This window comes from Thermobia domestica, chromosome 15 (genome assembly GCF_964235325.1).
Source record: "Thermobia domestica chromosome 15, izTheDome1.hap1.1, whole genome shotgun sequence".
NCBI classification, from domain to species: Eukaryota; Metazoa; Arthropoda; class Insecta; order Zygentoma; family Lepismatidae; genus Thermobia; species Thermobia domestica.
In genome coordinates, this window is record NC_137468.1 from 191,183,310 (window position 1) to 191,208,589 (window position 25,280).

Here is a 25,280-nt window from a genome sequence, read left to right on the forward strand (position 1 = left end):
TATACGACCATCGGGGATACAATTTCTCCTGCTGCGGAAAAAGTGCAAAGCAGTGTTAATGTTTCTTTCTCGTTGCCCTTCACCTCGTACATATTTTTCCACGCTTTGGACTCCAACGCCTTTCCGGATTTCTAACACAGTTGAAAGCTGGATTCATTAGCATTAAATATTCGATCAGAATCATTTAGAATATCAGATTGTCCCGTTTGTTTCAAGTATTTCTCAAGATCTTAAAACCACAAGCGAATGTTTTCCTCGGTTAGAGCGTACCGCGCCTTGTTCAAAGTTTAGGGACACAATTTGTGGGTGTCTCCTCAAGTAAGTGTAGTACCAGGTTTCACCAGCTCGATTGTCTTTGAACGGCGTTTTGCGTTTTTCTGAATCGACAATTTTTTAACACTGTTCAGAAGATCGTATTTCTTCTGTAGAAAGTCCTTTTGCTCACATTAAGGAGCCAGTTTGCTGATCCCTCTTCTCCTTTCTGTGTTAGATATGGTTCTGGATCTATTTTTCGCTTTGTGGGACTGTAACCATGAAATTTATCCATCAGAGTTACCCGAGGAATTCCATAGATTGCTGATGCCTTTCGTATGGAGCGTTTTTTTTTTTTGTTTTTTTTGCGACAAGCCTCCAGAGCTTTTTGTAGATCCTCGTTTGAATAAGCTGGCAGTTTAAGCTGAGGCCTACTCACTCATTATCCATGAAAGAAACAAAAATTCTTAAGGACATGCAAGGAAAACAGATGTATTCCAGACGTAAGCTGATAGTAGCTATTCCGCTAACAATATTGAATGCGTTGCACGACGAAGCGAGAATAGTGTAGTTCAGTATTAAACGAATTAGACCAAATATAATAAATTTATTATTGAAATTAAATGCCATATCCTAACAGTGCCGTTAATTTTCCATGAAAATGTTGGGAAACTACATGAATATTCAGTTACTTGAATTTGAATTTATTTTATGGCCTTAGGCATCCACGGTTCCGACCGGGACAGGGTGGGGGAGAGGATGTTGGAAGTTAGACGGCCAGGGCCTATTTTGAAGATACCATCCCTGCATTTGCCTGGTGTGACTGAGGAAAAACCCGAAAGAACTCAGTCAAGATGGTCGACCGCTGGGATCGAACCGAAGACCTTTCGAATGCTAAGTCAATGCTTTATTTTCAAAGTTCGTCTCAGCCGAGACATTAAGCCTGAATGCTCCTCGAGCCAATTGGAGGTAATCCAATCCTGACAGGGACCCGAACACAGAAATATCGAGGACAATTAAAAATACCTTTGCTCTTGAGAGGGATTCGAACCCTCAGTGGATTGCCTCTTCACCATTACCACTGAGCCACAGCCATTCGGTGAATATTCATGTATTAACGGTAGGACTCAGCAGATGATTATACAAATGTAAATTGATCACTGAATTAGTGTTTGAATCAAGAAATTCTGCGAGAAAATACAAACGCAAAGCATGGTCGGACATTGAGAAAGAAACAGCTAATCTTCAACCAGTACAAATGTATTACGAAAAGTAGTGGTCGAACACTAGTAAATGTTTTGGTATTCCATTATAACTTCAGAATTGGTAACTACGTACTCATTTCATGCAGATGAGTCGAAAGTTAGTCGTTATTGATATTTCTACAATTTTTCAGTGCTCGACCACCCTGTGGTCGAACACTAGTTAACAAAGAATATTTCGTAAGTCATTGTCCGACCACTACATTTTATTGATTTATTCTTCATACCTTACAGTTACCACTAAAATTTAATTATTAAAATGTGCTCTACAGTTCCATGTAACAGAATAATATTGCATTTCTTACCTAGTGAGATAAAACTATGGAAAAGCACGAAAAACAGGGCGCTGTTGTTCCCATTTGCAACAGATTAAAGTTGTCGAAAACTCAGTGCGTCTTCCGTAGACACACATTTGATTGGCTATTACCGAATGCATGTGCAATATATTTTGACAGTATCTTTGTGATTGGTTCAGAATAAGCTGCAATTCAATTATAACGGAAAAGCATGCTTTTTTATCGGAAAATAAGCCTAATATATGGTTTTAAAGTGAAAAGTGGTCGGTAACTAGGGGGTGGTCGAAGACTGGCACAACCACCCTATTGTAATTGATGGATTTTAGGTTACTTGTTGAATGTTTGTATGTATTTCGTTATTGGAATGTATTGAGGAAGTTTATTGTATAACATCGTACCCATATACCTTAGATTCCTTTTGAACAACATTATACAACGCTGTTTACTGGAATTTGATCGTTTTAGTCTGATTTCAAATTTGTTGTTCTATAACCCTTTATTTGGAACATCAGTGATCATTTAATTGGCATTGCTTTCATACAATATTTATATACTTGATTTGCGGGTCGCTTCTTTAGATATTTCTAATCTTCGTCAAAAGGGGACAGTCAAATTTAGTATTGTAGAAGCTTTATCTCCTACGTTCCGCGAAAGTTCTTTTTCTATTTATTTTTATTTATTTATTTTTTTTATTTGTGGTTTCTTGCTCTGTAGGAAGACATTTCAACGAAACTGCTGCTAATTACTAAAAATATTCTTTTGATATTTGACCATAATAATTCAATGCTGCTCAGCAGCAACACATAAGACCTATTTTATGGCAATATTGCTTTGAAATAAACATCCTGTATTTTGTAACCAAAGTACAAAAATACTTTAAAAATTACGAAATTATGATCAGGAAGACATGGTTCAACCATAAAAACAAACTAAATATTTTAATGGTAATGCTATCAATGCTTACCAATTAAAGGAGTAAACTAAGTCAGTGTTGGTTTTAACGAAGAGCAATATACGATATATATTAAATGATGAAATTTGAGAATAGAATGTTGTTAGTATAGCTGGTACTCTTGAAATGCACCTTGTCACACACACTGGTACGTGTTTTCCTTGTAAAAGAAATTTGGTGGTTCGGTGTGCTGATGAGAAACTCCAACAGTATAATACAGGATTACACCATTTGATACATACCCTCTGATAATTGGCGAATAGATAGTCAATCTATGTAGATAGTCAATAGATTTATCATACCGATCACGCAGTATAGGTACAGACAAAATAACATAGGATTACTTTATTTTAATCGAATTCCTTCTAACTTTTGAACAGCTTCTTCTAAATTATATTTCACATTAAAACATTTCAAGTATTATTATCATTAATATTCATTATACACTCATAATCGTCGAATACTTTTCATTACATTAAAATAATTCATATTCCATCAGCATTACTTAACATTAGATTCCATCGAGCTGTTTCCAAAAGATAACATTAGACATTCGATATACTCATAACTTGAAATCATAAAATATTGTTTCTCACCTATGTATCTTCTTAACTGCATACAGTATCAGAGGCAAAATATTGCTACAATATAGTTGGACTTTGCAATATACATGTCGATCCGAGGTTTTGGTTAATTTAGAGCTGCATATTTAATCTAAATTATTCAGCACAAAACATTAATTTACACGTATATCCTCAAATTCGATTATATCTAATAACGATTCGAAAAAAGTTTTCTTACATTTTAATTTTAACATCATATGATGCGGACCAGAACGTTTATTACCCTTCTTCCGAATATCCTGTAATGCGATGGTGTAGATGTACAATAGCGGAGCATTACACTCTTAAAGTTAATCAGCTCCTTGATGGAATCATTTAACTATTTTCCAATTTTCTATATTTATACAACTAATGCTGTTGGAATCTGCTATCTGCCATCCATAAATTGGTATTATCGTTACGTAAATACAGTAGTAACACCTTTCTCAATATTTCCATTTATTTTAATATTTTCCCAAATCACCTAATATCATATTATTCAAATACTTACAAGATATTCAATTATATACAGGGTTTCTGCTGGTCTGGGAAATCAGGGAAAACTCAGGGAAAATGGTGCGGGTCAGAGAAGCTCAGGGAAAAAGATCGGAAATCAGTGAAAGTCAGGAAAATTTTATAAAATATATTTTTTCTAACATTAATTTTACTCCTATTTCAACTCAGCCAACCATTATAATACCTATTTGGCAAGGTAACTGACATGTACGTATGAGCAATTGATTACTATTTGTCTGTATAGAATAAATGTTCTCATATATAAATACTCACCGTTATTTATTCCTTATTTATATGTCAATGTCATCCGACACTGTCATGAAAGTCAGGGAATTTCCTGTCAAAAGTACGGGAAAGTCAGGGAGAAGTCAGGGAAATAGATTTCTCTAGATCAGTGGGAACCCTGTATTAAATAATATTGATTCATAATATTACTATTGTAATCCACATCTTAACTAATTGCATATAACAAACCAACTACAGACTATTTTTTCCTAACAATATAAAATCATTGCTATGTGTCCATTATTAGACACGTAGCCAGAATTTCGTAATGGGGGTCCGTCACATGAAATACTGTGGTTATCACGCCAGGGGCTCGATCATCCTAAACTATTTTACTTTGTGGTATTATTCTTGTTTCTTAACAACCGATTCTGGATATATATATATACAGAGAGAGAGAGAGAGAGAGAAAGATAGATGGATAGATAGATAGATAGTAGATGAATAGGTAGGTAGATAAATATAACTCTTAGGAAACAAACCATACAAGGTAGACAAAAGCAAATCTTTTACTGAATACCACAAGTGACAATTAGAGACCTACACAGGATCCTAATACAAGGTGGTGTGACAAAATTAGGTAGCACTCCGAATATCTTGGAAACGAATTATCCAAGATACCGGTGCATGGTTGTAAAATGGTATTGGAAAGACCTTAATCTAGCAATGGATCAACAATTGTTCAGAATTGTATGTGTGCGTTTCAAATATAAATAACACCTACCATTACACTCGTGGGATCCCAGTTCTCATTCTTGATATCTGAACATTTGAGATTAAGAAATAAACGGTTATACCTTGTTCTAAGAGATCAACCCTGTAGTTGTAAGAATTTCTAAAAACAAAGATAGTTAAAAATTGACTGTCCCTGGGTATAACGGTAAAATTTACTGTTATGGCTGGGTGTAACAAACGATTCTCCGAACTCGAAATATTTTAACAACCCGTTGTAGCGAACCAGGTGCGAACTACCTGAGTAGCACCATTGCTTTTATTGGCATCATATGTAGGTTCGTTTAGTCACGATTTCGTAATGGGGAGCGTGACATGAAATACTATGGTTATCAGCTGGGGCACGATCAATCTAAACTATTTTACTGGCAACAAATATTGGTTTGTTAGGATAATGAAATAAGGATATGTTAGTAAGTATTTTAATAACAAACTATGAAGAAATCTCGAGTAAAAGAATAAAAAAAAATATTGAAAAATATTTTACAATATCTACGTTCTTTCTTTCCTCTGTTCATTCAAATATAACAATTTTTCTTTCATTATGACCTCAACTATTAGACCTATAAAAAGTACATATCCACTATTATAAAAGGTACATATCCAGTAATGTCTTGTGAAATATTTGACAATATCTGCGTTCCTTTCTCTGTTGAAACAAATGTTAACAGAACTTTCTTTCCACGTAACATTTTGTTTTTATTATTTCGTCAACTACTGTCTGTTTCAAATGACAAGTTAAAGGAGTAATAGAAAATTGTTTCTGAAATAACATGTTTGATACTGCAGAAAAGTGAAATGTTCACACTATTACATATCGGCACTATGTTTTCGAAAGCTTGAAATTTCCCTGACTAGTAGCAGAAATTCTGAGAGCTCCGTAACTTTTCTAGAAATTTCAAATTCCGTGACTTCTCCAGGATATCCCGTTCATTCGCCATCGTGTAGTGCAAGTAATTCGGCTAATGCGTTCCTCGTAAGGCTGGAGTGGAGAGGAAACAATGAGAAGGTCATATGCTGACAACGCTGTGCTCAAATTTGCGTATCATTGGCTATTGCTTATTTAACTTATCATTTGAAACAAACAGTCAAATACACGACAATAAATTTCTCATTCTGTCCCTAACAAAATATTTACAAAAGCAACCTTCTTTTCCCTCTTCGTGCCAGAGTCTATCTGATAGAACTGGTTTATCGATTATTATTTGTAGTCGATAGGATTAGCATGGAGCTAGATGGAATTTGGAATGCTCTGTTACAAAAATAGCCCTGTTACAATAATATCCATTTTTAACTTGACCCCCTCCTCCCGTCCATTTCCTCCACACAAACCTCCTCATAAGAAAGTGTAGCCAAACGCTTACTGTAGCTTTTTATTTTTAACGCTAGTTCTTCTCTTTCTCGTTTCTTTTTGTTTTATCCTTCCTCAATTTTCTTTTCATTTCTGGCTTCGGAGGGGGCTCGGACCTCTCTTGGCTACATGCTTGCTAGTATATAGAGAGAGTATAAGTAATATTTTCTGATTCTTGAAAATCGTCTGTGTGTGCAATTTATTTTCGTGCTTATAATTCTAAAAGACCCTTTTTTAAATGATAAATAATACTTTCAGGGCAATTTTCCCAGAAAATAGAATTAACTATATACAGTGCGTTCCACGAATAACACTAAGGTCCACCTCCTGAAGAAACCAAGGCAGATAGAAACATGAAATCTTTTGGAACCTTCAAGGGACATAAAAGGCAACATTATGCTGAGAAGGAGAATCTCCCACAAGGGGGGCTAAAGGGGGTTACTGGGGGTAACTCAAAAATTTTAAATAGCAACCCCCATCGTGTGGTACCTCGTTTGAAAGGTATCACGTGTATTGACCTGTTCTGGAAAGTGCATGTTGATTGCATGTCCGTAGCCAACATGGCTGCCAACCGTAAACTATGATCGAAGAAACATTGCAAACCTGTAAGCAGAGAGTAACATAGTATGATTTGGAACATACCTCATTAATGCAGGAGATGCTCGAAGTGTGCACCGCCCACTTCCTGGCAGTAATGTAAACGTTGGACGAACTCCTCTCGAACACGGGTAAAAGTCATTACCGGTATAGAATGACAGGCATCAACTATGCGTTGGCGCAACTCCGCAATGCTGTTCGGCTGCGTGCGGAACACTATAGTCTTCAAATAGCCCCAGAGAAAAAAGTCGGGTGGAGCAAGGTCTGGCGAACGGGCTGGCCATTCAATGGTGCCGCGACGACCAATCCATCGTCGCGGAAACTCACTATCTAAATAGTCACGTACAAGGCAGTGAAAATGGGCAGGACAGCCATCATGCTGAAAAACGGGCGGAATCTCTCCAAATTCTTGCGGATTCTCTTCCATTGCCTCGACAATCAACGGTGCAATAAACTCTTGCAGCAGCGCCAGGTACTTCTCACCCGTTAATATTCCATCGATGAAGAGGGGCCCGATTATGTGATTACCTAAGATATCCGCCCAGACATTCAGCGACTCTGGGTGTTGAGTGTTGCCTTCACGAAATCATGAGGGTTTGTGTCACACCAATATCGGCAGTTATGCCTGTTGACCTTGCCATTCAAGTAGAACGTACTCTCATCGCTGAAACACACGTTTTTCAGCACAATGGTCCCACGTGCCAATGCCTCACACATCTGCTCACAAAACTCGATACGCAAATCGGGATCATGTTCACTTAACTCCTGTGCCATATGTAGTTTGTGTGGATGGAAGGTATATTTTTTAAGATTCTGTATGTCGTTGTGCGTGACACACCACACGTTTGAGCCACAGTTGTTATGGACTGTTGAGGATGCACATTCAGCTCCGCCAACACATGTATCTGTGTTTCTTCCGTAGCAACAATAGGGTGTCGAGGCTTTGGGGCATTGGTCACACTGCCTGTCGTAAAGAATTTGATTAATAAATGGGGTACAGAAGAAACACTAATTGGGTTGCGCACATTTTGTTCATTGAACAACCGTGCTGTTGCACTGTACGAACGATTCGTAGCACCAAAGAGTAACACAATTTCAATTCTCTGTTCAAGAGACCACATTATGTATGCAATGTAGGATGGTCAAACGCACCAGCACAAACACCTTCAGACCTACTGTTCCGGGTTGTAATGTAGCGCACTGTTGGTCGGAAAAGCACATCTGATAGTGGTGCACGAGTAAACAGAGTAGCTTTGCTAAAGTACGTGTGTCCAACACCAAAGCGCCACCACGGGCAACTCGTCGTCATGAACTACATCTCCTCGTCCGTAAGAGTAGCAGTTCGACAGTAGCGCAATGGTAAAGTGTTGGTTCAGTACACGTGCGGTCCGGGGTTCGAGCCTCGAAGGGTTCAGATTTTTCAATAATATTATGGTACTCTCTTTTCTATCGGTTTCAGTTCAATTTGCATGTTTTGTATTTGCAATACTGTTATAGTGTTAGTTGTGTGGTATGTGTATTGTGCATTCATTCCGAACTAGACCTACGTTAGACTTTAGAGTTTGTTGTGGACACGGTCTGGTCTCTATACGCGATTACTTTTTCAGCGAGGTACCACACGATGGGGGTTGCTATTTACCCCCAGTAAAATTTTTGAGTTACCCCCAGTAACCCCTTAGCCCCCCTTGTGGGGGATTCTCCTTCTCAGCATAATGTTGCCTTTTAAGTTCCTTGAAGGTTCCAAAAGGTTTCATGTTTCTATCTGCCTTCGTTTCTTCTGGAGACGAGCTTTAGTGTTATTCGTTGAACGCACTTCGACCGTCCTTTACGGATGGCCGCTATGTTGGCTACGGACATGCTAGTGACTTACAATTTTCACAAGTGGTCTTTACTTGTGATTTCCTTTCAAACGAGGTACCACACGATGGGGGTTGCTATTTAAAATTTTTGAGTTACCCCCAGTAACCCCCTTTAGCCCCCCTTGTGGGAGATTCTCCTTCTCAGCATAATGTTGCCTTTTATGTCCCTTGAAGGTTCCAAAAGGTTTCATGTTTCTATCTGCCTTGGTTTCTTCAGGAGGTGGACCTTAGTGTTATTGGTGGAACGCACTGTATAAGCTACAACTCCTATCTAATTTTAAGACATGTTTGATTTTAGTGCATGGAGAAAAATCGGTGTGTATGTGTTTCCCAGAAAATATTATGATTTAAGCAAAGATTCACAAATGTTGTATATGACAATTTAATATGGAGAATATTAAACATACTTTTTTCTACTATTGCAGACACTATGTTGGGAAGTGTCTTGTGAGAGACAAGTCTACAATCTTCGACAGGAATTCTATTATCAAGTATTGAGACAAGACAGTGGTTGGTTTGACCAAAATCAAACTGGAGATCTTACAACAAAACTCTCAGAGTAGGTAAAAATTATTCTAACATTATCCTTCAGAGGAAATATTAATACGTTATGTTACTGACTTGAATTAAAATGCTTTACTTACGATATCTCGCATTAAAGCTAACTTATACAGTTCTTAAATAATTTTTTGGTTATTTCAGTTTACACTTTGTAAATAATACATTATATACTTTCTTCGAGCCTAAGTAGTAATTGATAATAAATATTCATTACTTATATGATATTTTATATTATTATTACTATTATTATTATTATTATTATTATTATTATTATTATTATTATTATTATTATTATTATAGCTGATAATGTTACTGCATTACGATAAACTATAAAAATGTAGAAAAATTGGAATGAAAACCACCTATTCCAACTCTAAGTCAAGCCTTCCTTATGGGGTGACAAATTGTTCACTATTGGGCGTTTGAGGTGAACTGGTACTTTTTTTTCTTTAGAAAGTCCTGTGAAATAGCAACATAATTTTCTATAAGACTATTGATTGGTTAAAATATGAAAAGTCATCAAAGGAATTCAACCTGGATTTAAAAATAACGATATTTCAACAAAATAAAATTTAGAAGGTCATATTTCCACTGCTGGGCGTTCTAATGTTAAGAGAACATACCACCACTACCCAAAACACTCTACCAAAACCGTAAATGGTTAAATTCAATAGTACTTATGGTTTCAACACTTATTTCCAAAGAGCAAAAATGCTAAGCTATATTGAAAAGCGTTAAAAAAAAAAGACTCGGTCTCAAGAATGAGTTTAGGTTCGACTTTTATCTATCTGTTCAAACCTGAGGTGGTGAAAATTTACAAAAGGTAACGATTTCCGCTTACAACATTAATCACATGATGGACAAAACGGAAATAGATATCAACAAGCAACTTTCTGACATGAATTTAGTACTGCAAGAATATATTTTACCACTGATTTTATTTCTTGATTGCAATTGACAGTGATAAACATCAATTAGCTCTTCTAGTATCAATAATAATTTCCATAGAGCAGAAACACCACGAGATTGCAAGTAATAGCTTTTTGATATGGAGTAAGCATTCGAAGAACATATTCTATCTTTGATCTTATTTCTCTATTGCAAGGGGAAGTTAACAATATCAAGTTTGATTGTTGAATTCACATAATACAAAGAGTGAAAAAGTAAGTGACTGGACACAGACTCGAATCTGGGACCTCCAGCATGCTATGCCGATGGGTTAAGGTTAGTTTAAAGGGACAAGTTTTGCCGATAGATGTCACTACAGTCTTTGTATCTCTCTCATGTCTTTTTTACCTTTCACGAAAATTCACGATTTCTCTTACAAATTTCAATCTTGAGATTCCAAATTTTTAGAGAAGGAACTTCATAACCTACCGAAGGCAACAATCCGTACCGATTTTTCATTTAGAATTTTCTTCATGGTTGAAATGGCTTGTTTGTTGAAAGGGATATCCAAACATTTAACAAATAACTGTTTCAACAATGAAGAAAATTCTAAATAAGAAATCAGCACGGTTTGTTGCCTTAGATAGGTTATGAAGTTCCTTCTTCAAAAATTTGAAGTCTGTACGTTAAAATTTGTAAGAGAAATTGTCAATTTTCGTGAAAGGTAAAAAATACATGAGAGAGATACGAAAACTGTAGTGACATCTATTGGCAAAACTTGTCCCTTTACACCAACCTTAAGCAGTACCAACCTAGTCCGCTTCCTAGAACAGCCACTCTTTCTCGAGGTCGGTGATCTTCACTCGGACCTGCTGTGTTTAGACAATCCTGTGTCCAAGGAGAAAACAGCCGATTTTTTAATTTTGCACACCAAATCCTCTACAGGTGCGAATTGTAACAAATTTCAACAGTGTCCTACCATCGAGCAAATGCATCCTCTATATGTTGAGTTGAGTTGATTTTGAGTTTAACGTCCCGTTCAGCAGCGAGGCTATATGAGACTGGATCTACTGATTAACGTGGAGTCCGAACCACATGAGCTTCCGCCGGGAATCAAACCCGGGTCTCCCACGCCAAAGGCGCGTACGCTAACCACTTAACCACGAAGGAGCTCATCCTCTATATGTATTTAATATACAATATTTATTTACTATCAAGGTGAAGATAATTCATCTCAGATTCGAAAGGGGCAAAAGGTACAAACATTCACTATATTATATTGTTCACTACCGTAAACTTTAGACATTTCTAATCGCAATGTTCATGTAGGAAAAGTCATTATATTCTAACAAAAGTAAACTCCACGTTTGAAATACTTCGATCGTTAGTAGATTGTCTGCAGGTCAATTTAAGAAAAAATCGAAAAAAATGGATAATGTCAAACTGAAAAAGATAATACCAACCATCTGAATGAGTATGAATGATGAGAAATGGATAAAGCATTTTAATATAATAAGTAGCTCATTACTTTTGGTTTCGTTTGGGTAAAAGATTTAAAAAAGTCAAATGTACTGTCATCGACACAGCTCAGTGCTCCATGTGTACCCACAAGTGTCTGTCATTGTTAAGATGTTACATTCTAAACATACTCCATATTTTAATTTCTTGAAATCTGTTGGTTACGCATATTTTAATGAGAGAATTTATTTATTCCAGTGATTTAGAAAGAGTAAGAGAGGGCATCGGGACGAAGTTCAGCATGATTGTCCAATGTTTTGCAACATTTGTCTCAGGAATTATCGTCGGTTTCTTTGCTAACTGGAAACTTACACTTGTGGTCCTTGCTGTTACGCCATTGCTTGCTGTTATCTCAGGAATCATGGGAAAGGTAAGATTTACGACTCAAAATAAATTTCACTTCGAATATTGCCTAATATGAAAATTGATTGAAAAGTTATAAGTCTATGGCTGTAGCGCTTTTATTTCTTAACCGATTTTCAAACTTCTTTTTTACCTCTTATGCTATGTAAGCAGGCCCATATTTATATATTGTTCGCCCTTGTGCCCTAAAAATCCCCCTCCCCCTGCATAAACTTATGTATTAAACAAGGAAATAAGCCATGATCTTACAAACATACCAGCTCTTGTTGAGTAGCAGTTTAGGTATGACAAGTTACAAAAGTTACAACGTAATTTTAAATGTCCTAATTCTCTCAATGATAATTATGATGTGGTGTTCTACCCGAAGGTCCCTGGGCAAGATGAACCCATGGTAGTTTGCCATTGCCTTCCATGGGATGATGATGACGTACTAAGGACGGGACCTACGGCTTAACTTGGGATCCAAACCACTTGTGTCTCCACAGGGAATCAAACCCGGGATATTTTCAATACTGACATGTCATTTATTCATGTAAGTTTTAATTTACTGTCTGGAGAAAATATATCCTATTAATTCTTAATCAACTGTCTCTCAGAGAAATGATTCAAATGACCTGTTTCAGGTCCCTAGATCACACCTGAGCTGAGGTATGGGGGTGCAAATCCCCATAACAATAACATAGGGACATTTTAAAAATAATCGAAAACGACCGATATTAAAGTTGAAATCATAGTTTTGGGGGTAGCTGAGATGAATAGTGACAGTTTTAATCCAAGGGTCAATCCATACGAAGTGTTCCAGAGCAGGTTGCTCGACCATCTTCGAAATTATAGAAATTGGAGTGTGATGAACCTTGTGTATGAGAAGGTCAATAACAGTACTCACGTTGTCGTATGTACAAGTGTTCTTTAATGGCGACCATCTTTGTTGTCGGTGGAGTGCCAATTTTTGCATTTGCAAGTGTTTACGAAAACTATAGTTGATCAGGACGTACAAATCTGACGAACACCAAACAAAAACGAATGTTTACAGGAGAGACTGACAAGTAGAGTCCAAATAGATGAATCGCGTTGCAGGATGAGACATAGTGCGCCTGATTTAGGATGTAAAAATATGTACATATGCAAAGTTATAGCATCTGAGAGCCATAAGAAAGGGAGGGGGTTAAAGTTGGTGGGAGAAGGGCTATGTCATGTTATAGAAATACATCAAATAAACTGCTGAAACGTAAAATTAGTGAAAGATGCACAATGCAAGCGGTGGTAGTTTCATATATTTGCAAAAGAAGAATGGGCAGAGTAGATCATGAACCTCCGCCACCATCTTGAAATCTATGATATTTTTTTTAAATGGAAAGGTAGTCATGTGATATATCCATTAGAGCCAGGATGTTCTCAAAAAGTCAATTATGAACGTTAGTGTTCGTTATCTGTACTTATTTGGAAGATTTATGATCATCTTTATAGTTATTTACGAAAATCTCGGAGACTGATACTCGTATGTTGAAAGTTTGGATTATCACGAAAACACATGTAAGTTAAACATAACTACAAGCCAAGAAAACTAACAGTGAGATTTGATATCCAAGTTGTGTATTGTTACATTATTATTTATGACATTACTTCCAATTTGCTTCATATAGTGCCGCAGAGAACTGTTCCGCTCTGGAAGAACTGCTTCTATTGTTTTCTTTCTTTTCTTTTTCTTTCCTTTTTTTTTTTTTTTTTTTTTACTAATATAGACCGTAACACAATAAAATCTGATAGATTAGAATGCAATTATTACGTACTGTACGTAAATCACTATTTTCTTCACCACTTGCTATATTTCTATTATCATTTCAAAAAAATATCACAGATTTCAAAATGGCAGATTTCAAGATGGGGCGGAGATTCGTGATCTAATCTGCCCATTCTTCTTGGCCAGTATGTGAAATCACCGCCGTTTGCATTGTCTATCTTTCACTATTTTTTACGATTTATCAGTTTATTTGATGTATTTCTATAACATAGCATAGCCCTTCTTCCACCAACTTTGACCTCTCCCCCTCCGTTTCATATGGCGCTCTTCCACTAACTTTGCACATACACATATTTTCACATCCTCTATCAGGCGCACTAGGTCTCATCCCGCAACTCGATTCAAGCATTTGGACCCTTTACTTGTGAGGTACAGTACATGGAGAATATAAACTTCTGCATCTAAATAAATATGCAGGGTTGCAAAACAACCATGAAATCACCAGAAAAACTACAGAAAATTACACTTTTAAAGTGGCTGTATTTTGAAATGGCATAACGTGGTGGGTGCAGACGTTTGTGCTGAATACTATTTCATGTAAAGAATCTGCAGAAATATCCACAACTATGATAAATAACAAGTAATTTTTACACTAAAAAAAAAATGGTTTAGTACGATCTACGACGTTTATGGATTTTTACACTACCCACAATGCTGGGTAGCTATGTAACGAATGTGAACTTTTATACATATATAAGTGTTTCTTTTACTTTAGTGAGTGCAATTCGAAAGTTAACACGTCATTGTTTTCGCTTTGTACTTAGGTTTTTAGGCCATGTTGTTTAGAAAATAAAACTACGGTCACCATGGCAACGAGACGGATGTGATGTCACACTATTTCAGTCTATAGAGGAATAATTGCCCCTATTGTTCCAGGCCATATGTTTGCAGTGGCAATGTGTATGTCCCGGCCAACATTATCATGAATCATTGCAATACCTTAACTAAAGTGACACGTCACTTGTACCGAAAGACGAATTTCAGCAGGTTTTTCATATTTGAGAAATGGATTGTAGACAACATTTCCATGGTAGCTGGATTCTCGATTTTATTCGATATTGTAAACATACAGTGCGGACATAAATACTCTTCGAATGTCAAGAAATCCTTTTTATCCAGGATTTGCAAACGGAACTTTTGGATATGCCTTATATTATTTCTTCCAGTTCCAAATGAAATTTTAAAAATATTTTTACAGTTCGCAGCTTCCTCTGCCACACGTGAACAAGAGAAATATGGTTTTGCTGGCCACGTGGGAGATGAGGTCTTGTCCAGTATACGAACAGTTGTAGCGTTTGGAGGACAGCAGAAAGAGATCGACAGGTAACTTACTTATATTTATGTGCTTAACTAATGGCGTAACAAAACCTTTTCTTTTTCTTCTTTTTCTAATATAGAAATAAATATGTATTTTTTGTTTAGTATTTTCAACGAACGTAAAGAATTCGTTACTGAAGTCTCTATGTGTGTGTGTGTGTCTGTATGAGTGTCTCTCTGTCTGTTATTTGCGAATTTTTCGATTTTGAGCCCTCCATTCGATAGAGCATCAAAAACTATCTGAGAAAGTGATTGAATTTTTCAATTTTGAGCCCTCCATTCGATAGAGCATCAAAAACTATCTGAGAAAGTGATTGAATTTTTCGATTTTGAGCCCTCCATTCGATAGAGCATCAAAAACTATCTGAGAAAGTGATTGAATTTTTCGATTTTGAGCCCTCCATTCGATAGAGCATCAAAAACTATCTGAGAAAGTGATTGAATTTTTCAATTTTGAGCCCTCCATTCGATAGAGCATCAAAAACTATCTGAGAAAGTGATTGAATTTTTCAATTTTGAGCCCTCCATTCGATAGAGCATCAAAAACTATCTGAGAAAGTGATTGAATTTTTCGATTTTGAGCCCTCCATTCGATAGAGCATCAAAAACTATCTGAGAAAGTGATTGAATTTTTCAATTTTGAGCCCTCCATTCGATAGAGCATCAAAAACTATCTGAGAAAGTGATTGAATTTTTCGATTTTGAGCCCTCCATTCGATAGAGCATCAAAAACTATCTGAGAAAGTGATTGAATTTTTCAATTTTGAGCCCTCCATTCGATAGAGCATCAAAAACTATCTGAGAAAGTGATTGAATTTTTCGATTTTGAGCCCTCCATTCGATAGAGCATCAAAAACTATCTGAGAAAGTGATTGAATTTTTCGATTTTGAGCCCTCCATTCGATAGAGCATCAAAAACTATCTGAGAAAGTGATTGAATTTTTCGATTTTGAGCCCTCCATTCGATAGAGCATCAAAAACTATCTGAGAAAGTGATTGAATTTTTCAATTTTGAGCCCTCCATTCGATAGAGCATCAAAAACTATCTGAGAAAGTGATTGAATTTTTCGATTTTGAGCCCTCCATTCGATAGAGCATCAAAAACTATCTGAGAAAGTGATTGAATTTTTCGATTTTGAGCCCTCCATTCGATAGAGCATCAAAAACTATCTGAGAAAGTGATTGAATTTTTCAATTTTGAGCCCTCCATTCGATAGAGCATCAAAAACTATCTGAGAAAGTGATTGAATTTTTCGATTTTGAGCCCTCCATTCGATAGAGCATCAAAAACTATCTGAGAAAGTGATTGAATTTTTCGATTTTGAGCCCTCCATTCGATAGAGCATCAAAAACTATCTGAGAAAGTGATTGAATTTTTCGATTTTGAGCCCTCCATTCGATAGAGCATCAAAAACTATCTGAGAAAGTGGTTAAATTTTTCGCGTCACTCTTACCGTTCCTGCCAGTGACCACCGGTTACTATTGGTACCAAAATGTTTGCCATCCTCTTAGTTATTGATCAAGACCAATATCATACCTCTATGACTTACCGTTTCTGAGATATTGCCCAAAAAAGTTCCGATTTCGGGAGCTTAAGGAGCCGTATCTCGGAAACCATAAGTCAGGGAGATGAATTTTGTGTTGATCAATACCTAAGAGGAAGGTGAACATTTTGGTACGAAATAGTAACCGGTGGTCACTGGGCTAATGACCACCGTTCCCCATATATTTTCCAGAAAAGCTCGGATTTCAGGAGATTTAAGGAGCCATATTTCGGGAACCGTAAATCATAGAGAGATATTTTGCGAATTTTTTAATTTCGAGTCCTCCATTTTGAAAATGTGTTTTCGTAAAACAACATATCGTAGAACGCTGTCACAGAACTCTTAAACAAAACATGTGGAAAAAAATAGTACTCAAGGAAATTATAAATGGATAGATATATTACAAGAATTGTTTAATGTGTATAATAATAAGGTACAAAGGTACATAGAACAATTGGTATTAACAGGCCGGTACCCAGCCCAAAAATGTAGAGGGGTTCGATCCAACCATGAAAATGAAATGAAATCTTTAAGTTTTACGTCCCACGGTTATGCCGGTTAGGCTAAAGGAGACGGTGATGATGAGAGATGAGTGAAAATGGTGGAATGAAGAAAGTGGGAGAACCCGAGAAACCCACGAGCACGGTGTTTGTCCACCACAAAGTTCACACGGCGAGAGCTGAGATTGAACCAGGGACCCCAAGCACCGGAAGTGAACGCTCTACTACTGAGCCACTGCGCCCCTTTCGATCCAACCACATTATAGTTCATCACCATATTATAGTTCATTTGCAAGCATACCGTGAAAATTTTAGGGGGGGCAGCAAAAATTTAGGGGGTGTAGGCCCCCCTAGACCTCCCTGGATACGGGCCTGGGTGTAAAGCCTGTAGACGTTAATCTTCAAAGAATCATGAAAGTATCTTGGGCTTCATGACGATGATGAGTGTCAATAACAACATAGTGGGAAGCCAACATTAAACTCTTTTCAATATAGTTTACTAGTGGAAATTGTCTAAATTTATTAATAACATGTGGCTTCTTTAGTGAAGTGTTATTAGCATGTAAAAATTTAGAATAACTATAAAATAATTAGTTTTCAATTTTCTAAATTGTCATCGTCCAGAAATCTTCGAAACGTTCTCAGAGATAAATGTGAAGCTTACTTCTTTTTGGTGAAACACACCCTGTACTTAGGCCTATAATATTTTGAAAGTTTTCTTTACTTAATTTACGGGTTGTTAATTTAATAATTTTATGCATGATAAACAATAAGGAATGCTCTCCAGTTATTTAGAGATCAGTATAACTTTTAAGATGTCGGACTCTGCAAGAAATCCAATAGCTGATGGAACTATAATGAACCCTTAAGAAAATGAGTGTAAAATGGATAACAATTATCAAATTAAAACAAAACAAATAAATAATTCACATAGTTCACCCGCCAGGCAAACTAGTGTTGGGATGGAAATCTTAGAAATATTACGAGTAGAAATACATCAGAACCTTTACATGACTATGGAATGGGTTAAGATCAATCATTCAAAACCATTTTATATCCCATCATTATGGGTCATATTTGGTGTATATAAAATCCAAAACTGGATATATTGGTAAAAAAGATTCACAATGTCAATTAGTAGGAATTTACTTTGCAGATATTGATTTAGTTTCTCTATTGCAAGAAATCTTGTTAAAATAATCTTTAGTACAGAGTAGGAGGCTAATAATTTTATTGATATCGAAATTATTGTCAAATACTAGTGCAACGTTTTTATCCAACAATTTTATTGTTTACGAAATTATTGTCAAATACTAGTGGTAAACTTTTATCCCTAATCAGGTCTATTTACAACAAAAATTGTAAAAAAAAAAAAAAAAAAAAAAAAAAAAAAAAAAAGTTGATCACAATGAACGATTTCTTGCATGACATCAAATGTAATATGTCTGTTATTTCGGCTTCTAGAATATACAGGAAAGACAAGAATTCTTTGTAATAGTGAATAGAGATGGTCTCTGAAGTTTCTTACCACATGCGCAGGGAAAATGCAGACCCTACTTTGGTGCTAAGGTTACCAACCACTTTCACTTAGCCATACACCATTAATGAAATTGGCATTATAGATGCATCGAAAAAAGCCTTGACACCTGAGTAATGGCAATGCCGCTACGAGCTGTCAGAGACCTTCTCTTGGTGGCTCCTCTATTGTACATGTACCTAGGTATAATCCAGTAGTAAAACAATGTGTAAATGGCTGCTTTAAATACGAGCATACAGTAAATATGTAAAACTAAATTACAGTCTGCAAATATCGTAATGATAACCACAATGATGAGATGTATACCAATGAAACATGTAGTATAAACTGCGAATTAAATCATTCAGCAGATTCTCCGGGTTGTTAGGAGAGAAAATGAGAAAGTAGGTCTACATCATGGACTTGATGGTACGCGTAATACATACCGGTAAATTATCATTCAACGAAACTAATATCAAAGTTTCTAAAATACGAGTTCACAATTTAAATACTTCAGGACCCAAAATAAACTCTAATAATGAGTATACGACTCAAAAGCAAAACAATTAATTATTACCTCATTCTATTATAGTAACAGAAAATGTATTCCAATCAACAGGAAGTCCTACTTGATTTATTCAGGTTCTTGTTCAGGGAATTAACGTAAAAACATATCTTTATGTAATTCTTTGAATACTAGTGTGAATATTGTTACTGGCACAGAGTTACAATCTTCATCCAAGATCAATGTTAAAAACAAGACAATTAACTAATCTCAACCTAACTTTATTTCTAAGAAAGTAGGAAACATTATTATTAAAGAAGAGAAGAAACAGTTTTGTCCAATAGCAGAGTACACAATAACAGTAATAATGACGTTTTGTTGAGTTGATTTTAGTTTAGCGTCCCTTTCAGCAGCGAGGCTATATTAGACGTGGACCTACTGAATAACGTGGAATCCAAACCACATGAGCTCCTGCCGGGAATCGAAACCCAGGTCTCCCACGCCACAGGCGCATGTGCTAATCGATTATCCAAGAGGGAGCTCTAATGACGTTTTGTATTTCCAAGGCAATACACATAATGAACAACAGAATATGCAATATTCCAAAAAGTTAAAAGGTATTTCAGATTTAGACATCGAGTTCGAAAAGAACCAATTCTTTATTTGATCATTAGAAAGGCAAACAAACTTTCTTTTATCGTATTGATGTATTCATATGACAATGATTAGCCAACTTTTTAGAATACAGTGGTTGATTGTTCACCATCACATTTTGAAACCCCAATTAATACAATATTTACCTCATTTAATTTTCTACAATCACAAACAATTCCTTTTTCAAATAGATAATAGAATATTACATCTGAAAACATAGAAGATTGATTAGAATTGTATATAACTTCCTCATTTATTGCCAAATACAACTTTAATAATCATTAACAGAACACAATCTTAATAGTTAAGAAATGAAGCAATGTGTAAATCATTCATTTCTTAGAGATGGCGCCCACGATGGCTCACTGATAGAGAGCTTATCTCTGGCATTTGGACTCCATAGCTCGATCGCAGCTCCCGCTAAGTGGGCTTTGTGGTTTGCAAACACCTTGTGCGTAGGTTTCCTCGGGATTCTCCTCAAATTTTCATCATTCCACAATTATAATCATCATCAGATACTCACCGTCTCTCTTAGCCTCGATACATAACCGTGCGACGTTAAAATAAAAAAAATATATATGAGGGATGGATTTACATCCTTATGAAATATCAAGAGGACAAGCAATACAAGGGATAATAGAAGAATCACTATTTTAAAAGAAGTTAACTGATATATGATGCGCACTTATCCTCACTTATTTAATCTTACTTAATATATGAAACAACTTTGCTTCTGTAGAGGATAAGGGCTTAACATCCGCCTCATAGTTAATATAACCTGTTAGTGGTTTTGAAAGAACGAAGGAAAATATTTTATACTTGTACTGTTTCAGATGTTCTCATTAAATTTCTTTCATAATAAATCAAAAGCACATAAATATCAGTCTTAAAACTGGGAAAAGCCGTTATATTCAATGACAATTTTGAAATTTGAATTGAATTTTATTACGTTCAATGATCATTTATATTGGCTGATTGCCATTTGGTATAGAACATGTCAATATTCACATTATACTAAAAACATAACTACTTTTACACTATTTCCTAGATGATAGAGAAACATGATAAAATATTGTAGTTTTCTTATACATAAGATTTTTTTTTTACGAATTAGAAAAATATAATATGCACAAAAATTACATTTACGACTTAGCAGAACCTAGATCAGTTTGCAAGTATTTCTCCACACTGTAAAAGCAGTGATTCAGCAAGAGTACGTACTGACTTTCTGAAACTTTTATGTTCGGTAAGATACTTAATTTGATTAGGCAATGAGTTAAAGAGTTGTACCTTTGTATGCAATTGTTTTCGAAAACAAAGTGGTGTTATGAAGAGAATCTAGGAGATATGACTTCGTTCTCGTATTATATCCATGTTTATCTGAGTTCTTTTTGTACACTTCTTGTTTCTGTACAAAAAGAACACAGATAAACAAAAGTAATGTTTCGTATATATATAATGAAGGAAGTGGAAGAATATTTAAATCTTTGAATAGCGTTCTGCAAGAAGTATAATATGAAGTATTGGTGATTATTCTTATCACTATTTTTTTTTTTTTTTTTTTTGAGTATAAAAGTTTTCTTAAATTCAGTGGATGAACCCCAAAAGGCTATTCCATATCTGATTTTCCTGTGGAACAGTGCATGGTAAGCTGTTAATACTGCTTTTCTGCTTAAAATGAGAACAAGTGATCCTTATTAGAAAAATTACAGAGGATAATTCATTAGATAATTTTGCAATATGTTGAGATCAGGACAAATTATTATCTATTAGAAGACCAAGAAACTTAATTATTTCGGCTGGCTTCGTTAGTAAAGTGCTTAATTTCTCTTCTCTTAGGTATGAAATAGCTTTGCGAGAGGGCCAGAAAATAGCAGTTAAGAAATATGCTATTATGGCAATATTCATCTTTATGCTGATGCTTGTGATGTACAGTTCGTACGGATTGGCATTTTGGTATGGTTCTGAACTTATACTGCAGGGATTGGCGAATCCAGGAAGCGTATTCACTGTAAGTACCATGAAAAACATCAAAATAAATAATATTTTTCTTTTCTCTTTGAAGTAGCACCGTTACAAGTATGAATAAACAACATTTTGCACTAAGTTCTAACTAACAACATTAGAACTACTACATTACAAGTATCAATAAACCACATTTTGCACTAAATTCTAACTTACAAAACTAGGACTGCTAATCCTATACACAACTTCATATTAGCAAAAATTTGAAACTTGAAACTATCTAGAAGCAAAATTATACAAAAAACTTACCAATTTTGTCAAAAAAAATCATTTTTCCTTAAAATAAATCAACTTATTGTTACATAAACATTTCTTCGTTGAACAGAAAGTGATCTTCAATCATTTCTTTCAATAAATCAAAATAAACTTGAAAAACAATATTGAAAAGTGAAGACAAGTATGTTATAAAAAGTAATAATGTTGAAAATTATCTTAGTATTTTAGTATTAATGTTATACAAAATTAATTGTTTAGTATTAATGCTATATGTATAACTGTGTATTACTTTATAATCTACGGTACTGTTTTTAAATATTAATCTTCTGCTGTTGACGTTTACAATGGCGTATTTAGGAGGGTGGCTATCGGGCTCAAGCTCCCCCCCCCCCCGAAATAAATTTGATATATGCACAACTTCATTAAAATTTGTCTGTACCCCTCACAATATATATATGCTTATTCACGTGTTGTGCATAGCCCTCTCCGAAACAAAATCCTAAATACGCCACTGTGACGTTACCTCACAATTTTAAAGATAAATACAAATAAATAGATGTAATTTTAACTTGACTATTACTTAATTTGGCTGATATAATCAAGTCTCCATAGGTTGCTTATTTGTGTAACTTTTTGTGCATGTATAATATTTCCAATTCAAAGGATGGTCTTATTTAGACTATAATTTTTCTTTTCCCTACTGAATTACTGTCCAGTTCTGAATCTGCGAATACATCCATTAAATGTCAAGGCTGGTTTAATTTCTAGTCAAATATAACACGAATTAAAATTACATGTACTATCTTTCGATATAGTTTCCTGGTACGGTGATATTATTATTATTATTATTATTATTATTATTATTATTATTATTATTATTATTATTATTATTATTATAACCGAGTACGAGCTTCTGTATTTCAGCAGCATAACATTCTGTTATCTGGACTTTAAACCACTGGAGAACTAGCTGGGTTACTGTTCATCTGTGTTAAACGTTTATTAATTTATTTATCAACTCCTATTTTAAATGAGAAAGTTAATACATTTTGTCTTGTTTTACACTTAACCATTTAACACATTTATGAGAGAATAGCAAATATAATTAAAATATATTACAAAATACATAGGAAGAACGTTATAACGAAAGAAAATAAAATAAAAAGAGAGAAATCTGAAAAAATAGAGTAGAAAATACCTATGGGCGTAACTTTAGTGGTTCATTGCTGGTAGTCTACCTCAAGAAAATGTTGTTTTAATTTCCCTTTTAAATAGATAGCTAGTGAGTTTTTTTTATTGTATCAGGACTTGAATTTCATAGCCGCATAGTACCTTCTGTAAAAGATCTCAAATAAAAATCTGTTGTATGTGGTAGGATTTCTTCCAAGATACTCCTTCAGATATATGTGTAAAAATTACTCGAAGCAAAGCCACGACTTTAGGGCGGGTGTGTCAGTACTTGCAAGTGCAATTTGTTAATAATTTCTAATTTTTGCTCGTGATATGCGGTCTCGCACTATCATCTGGATAGTGATATCTTTCCTGGACAACCCTATTCATTTCTTATGTGTGGTCTTTTAAAATTTATCAGTAATAGTATTACTGAAGTAGTAATGAATCAATGGAGTATTACTGAACATATACATTTTATCCCCTTTTCAGAAACTCTGCATGCAGAGCAGCCTTGTGGTTCTAAAATACTGTTCCCATAACCTTACCCGCGGATAGTTCCCTTCAAAATTCGTTGGAGGGCTTAAGGGCTGAAATCTCCACTGACATTTTCATTTGTTTCAAGTATATAGTGATAACATTCATGACTCGTCGGTTGTAATAATGCGTCATATTGATATCTTATGTCTCATTCATGTAACTCGTCATATTTATGTTGAAATTCATCATATTTACGTTGAAATTTGTCATATTTATGTTGTACCGAGAAAATTAGTTCTCGACAAATCACAATCCTGTCTTCTTTTGGGTAAAATTTCAATCGTTTTGACAGCAGTCCACAACACAATTTATTTCTATAGATGAGTTTTCTTGTGGTTTTCTAGTTTCATCCAACTTTCTTAATTCCATAATTTCATTCTTTATCATCATCATCATCATCATCATCATCACTGTTTCCCTTATCCCCGGTCTATAAACGTGGGACGTTAAACTATTTTTTTTAAATAATAAAATTTATGAAAACTGAGATGACCTCTAATTAGAATATCCACAGAACTTTTGCCTATACCAGTAGCTTTCGTGATTTCGCACGTAATAACTCGCCAAACACTCAAAAATTATCCAACACTATGGCTTCACCCGTAGTTCTTTTTCTGACCGTCCTTCATAAGAGCCGTTACTAAAGCTTTACGATATTGAAATGATGAACATGCTATAGTCTGATCTCCAAACACATATAACTGTTAATGATGAATTTTAGTGGGTTTGTAACTTCTTTCAGCATTACCACATACTGTTGGTGCTGTTCAGCAATCTCCTCATCATATGCTATTCTTACACTAAAGTCAAATTGGTCTAACGCCACAGCACGAGAAAACAGCTGATACTTGTAACTTTCACCACCAACAAGAACGTACTCTTCGCTTTGAAATAGTTACTATACTGGTCAGAGGTCGCCCGAAGAAAATTTTGTAAGGGGAGCCCATTCCATGGTTGCTATATTGCGTCTAGTATTTAATATACGTGGTTTGCTATTTTATGTATACATTTTGTGAGCCAGGGGTGCCGGGACCCACCTGCCCTTTCCTTCGGGCGCCCATGATACTGATTACCTTTTGTGTTCGGGTTACCCAGACAAAATCTAGATGTTTACTGAACTCTCTTCATATTTATAACCAAGTACAGCCATAAAAAAAAAAAAAAAAAAAATACAGACATACTGCAATAACTTCGAAAATATGCAATATACTAGCATAAGGAAAATGTAACTGAAAGGGGTTTATTCACATTTCCATTGCCAAAGACCTCAGAAGGTAGACGTTGACCAATAGATGTAATAGGAAGTACTCTTCAAGCCCTTCTAGAGGTACTGTTATTTTAGTCCTGAAGACTCACGAAGTTTGTCAAAAAGGGCAGCAAAGGTAGGGGAGTCATTGATGATTTAGTGAAAGTGGAAGGTTTTAGGAATGAAACCGCTATAGAAATAAGATCAGGCAC

The 25,280-nt window shown here is 35.3% G+C and overlaps 1 protein-coding gene across 1 annotated transcript in view; it reads left to right on the forward strand.

The window, feature by feature from the left end:
• Positions 1-25,280, forward strand: part of LOC145671424 (ATP-dependent translocase ABCB1-like) — a 190,824-nt gene that overhangs the window by 92,733 nt on the left and 72,811 nt on the right. The window contains exons 6-9 of the mRNA XM_081740597.1: positions 9,130-9,263; positions 11,870-12,041; positions 15,034-15,158; positions 21,711-21,882. Of these exons, the coding sequence (XP_081596723.1) occupies positions 9,130-9,263; positions 11,870-12,041; positions 15,034-15,158; positions 21,711-21,882 (603 nt within the window). The remainder of the gene's footprint in view (positions 1-9,129; positions 9,264-11,869; positions 12,042-15,033; positions 15,159-21,710; positions 21,883-25,280) is intronic.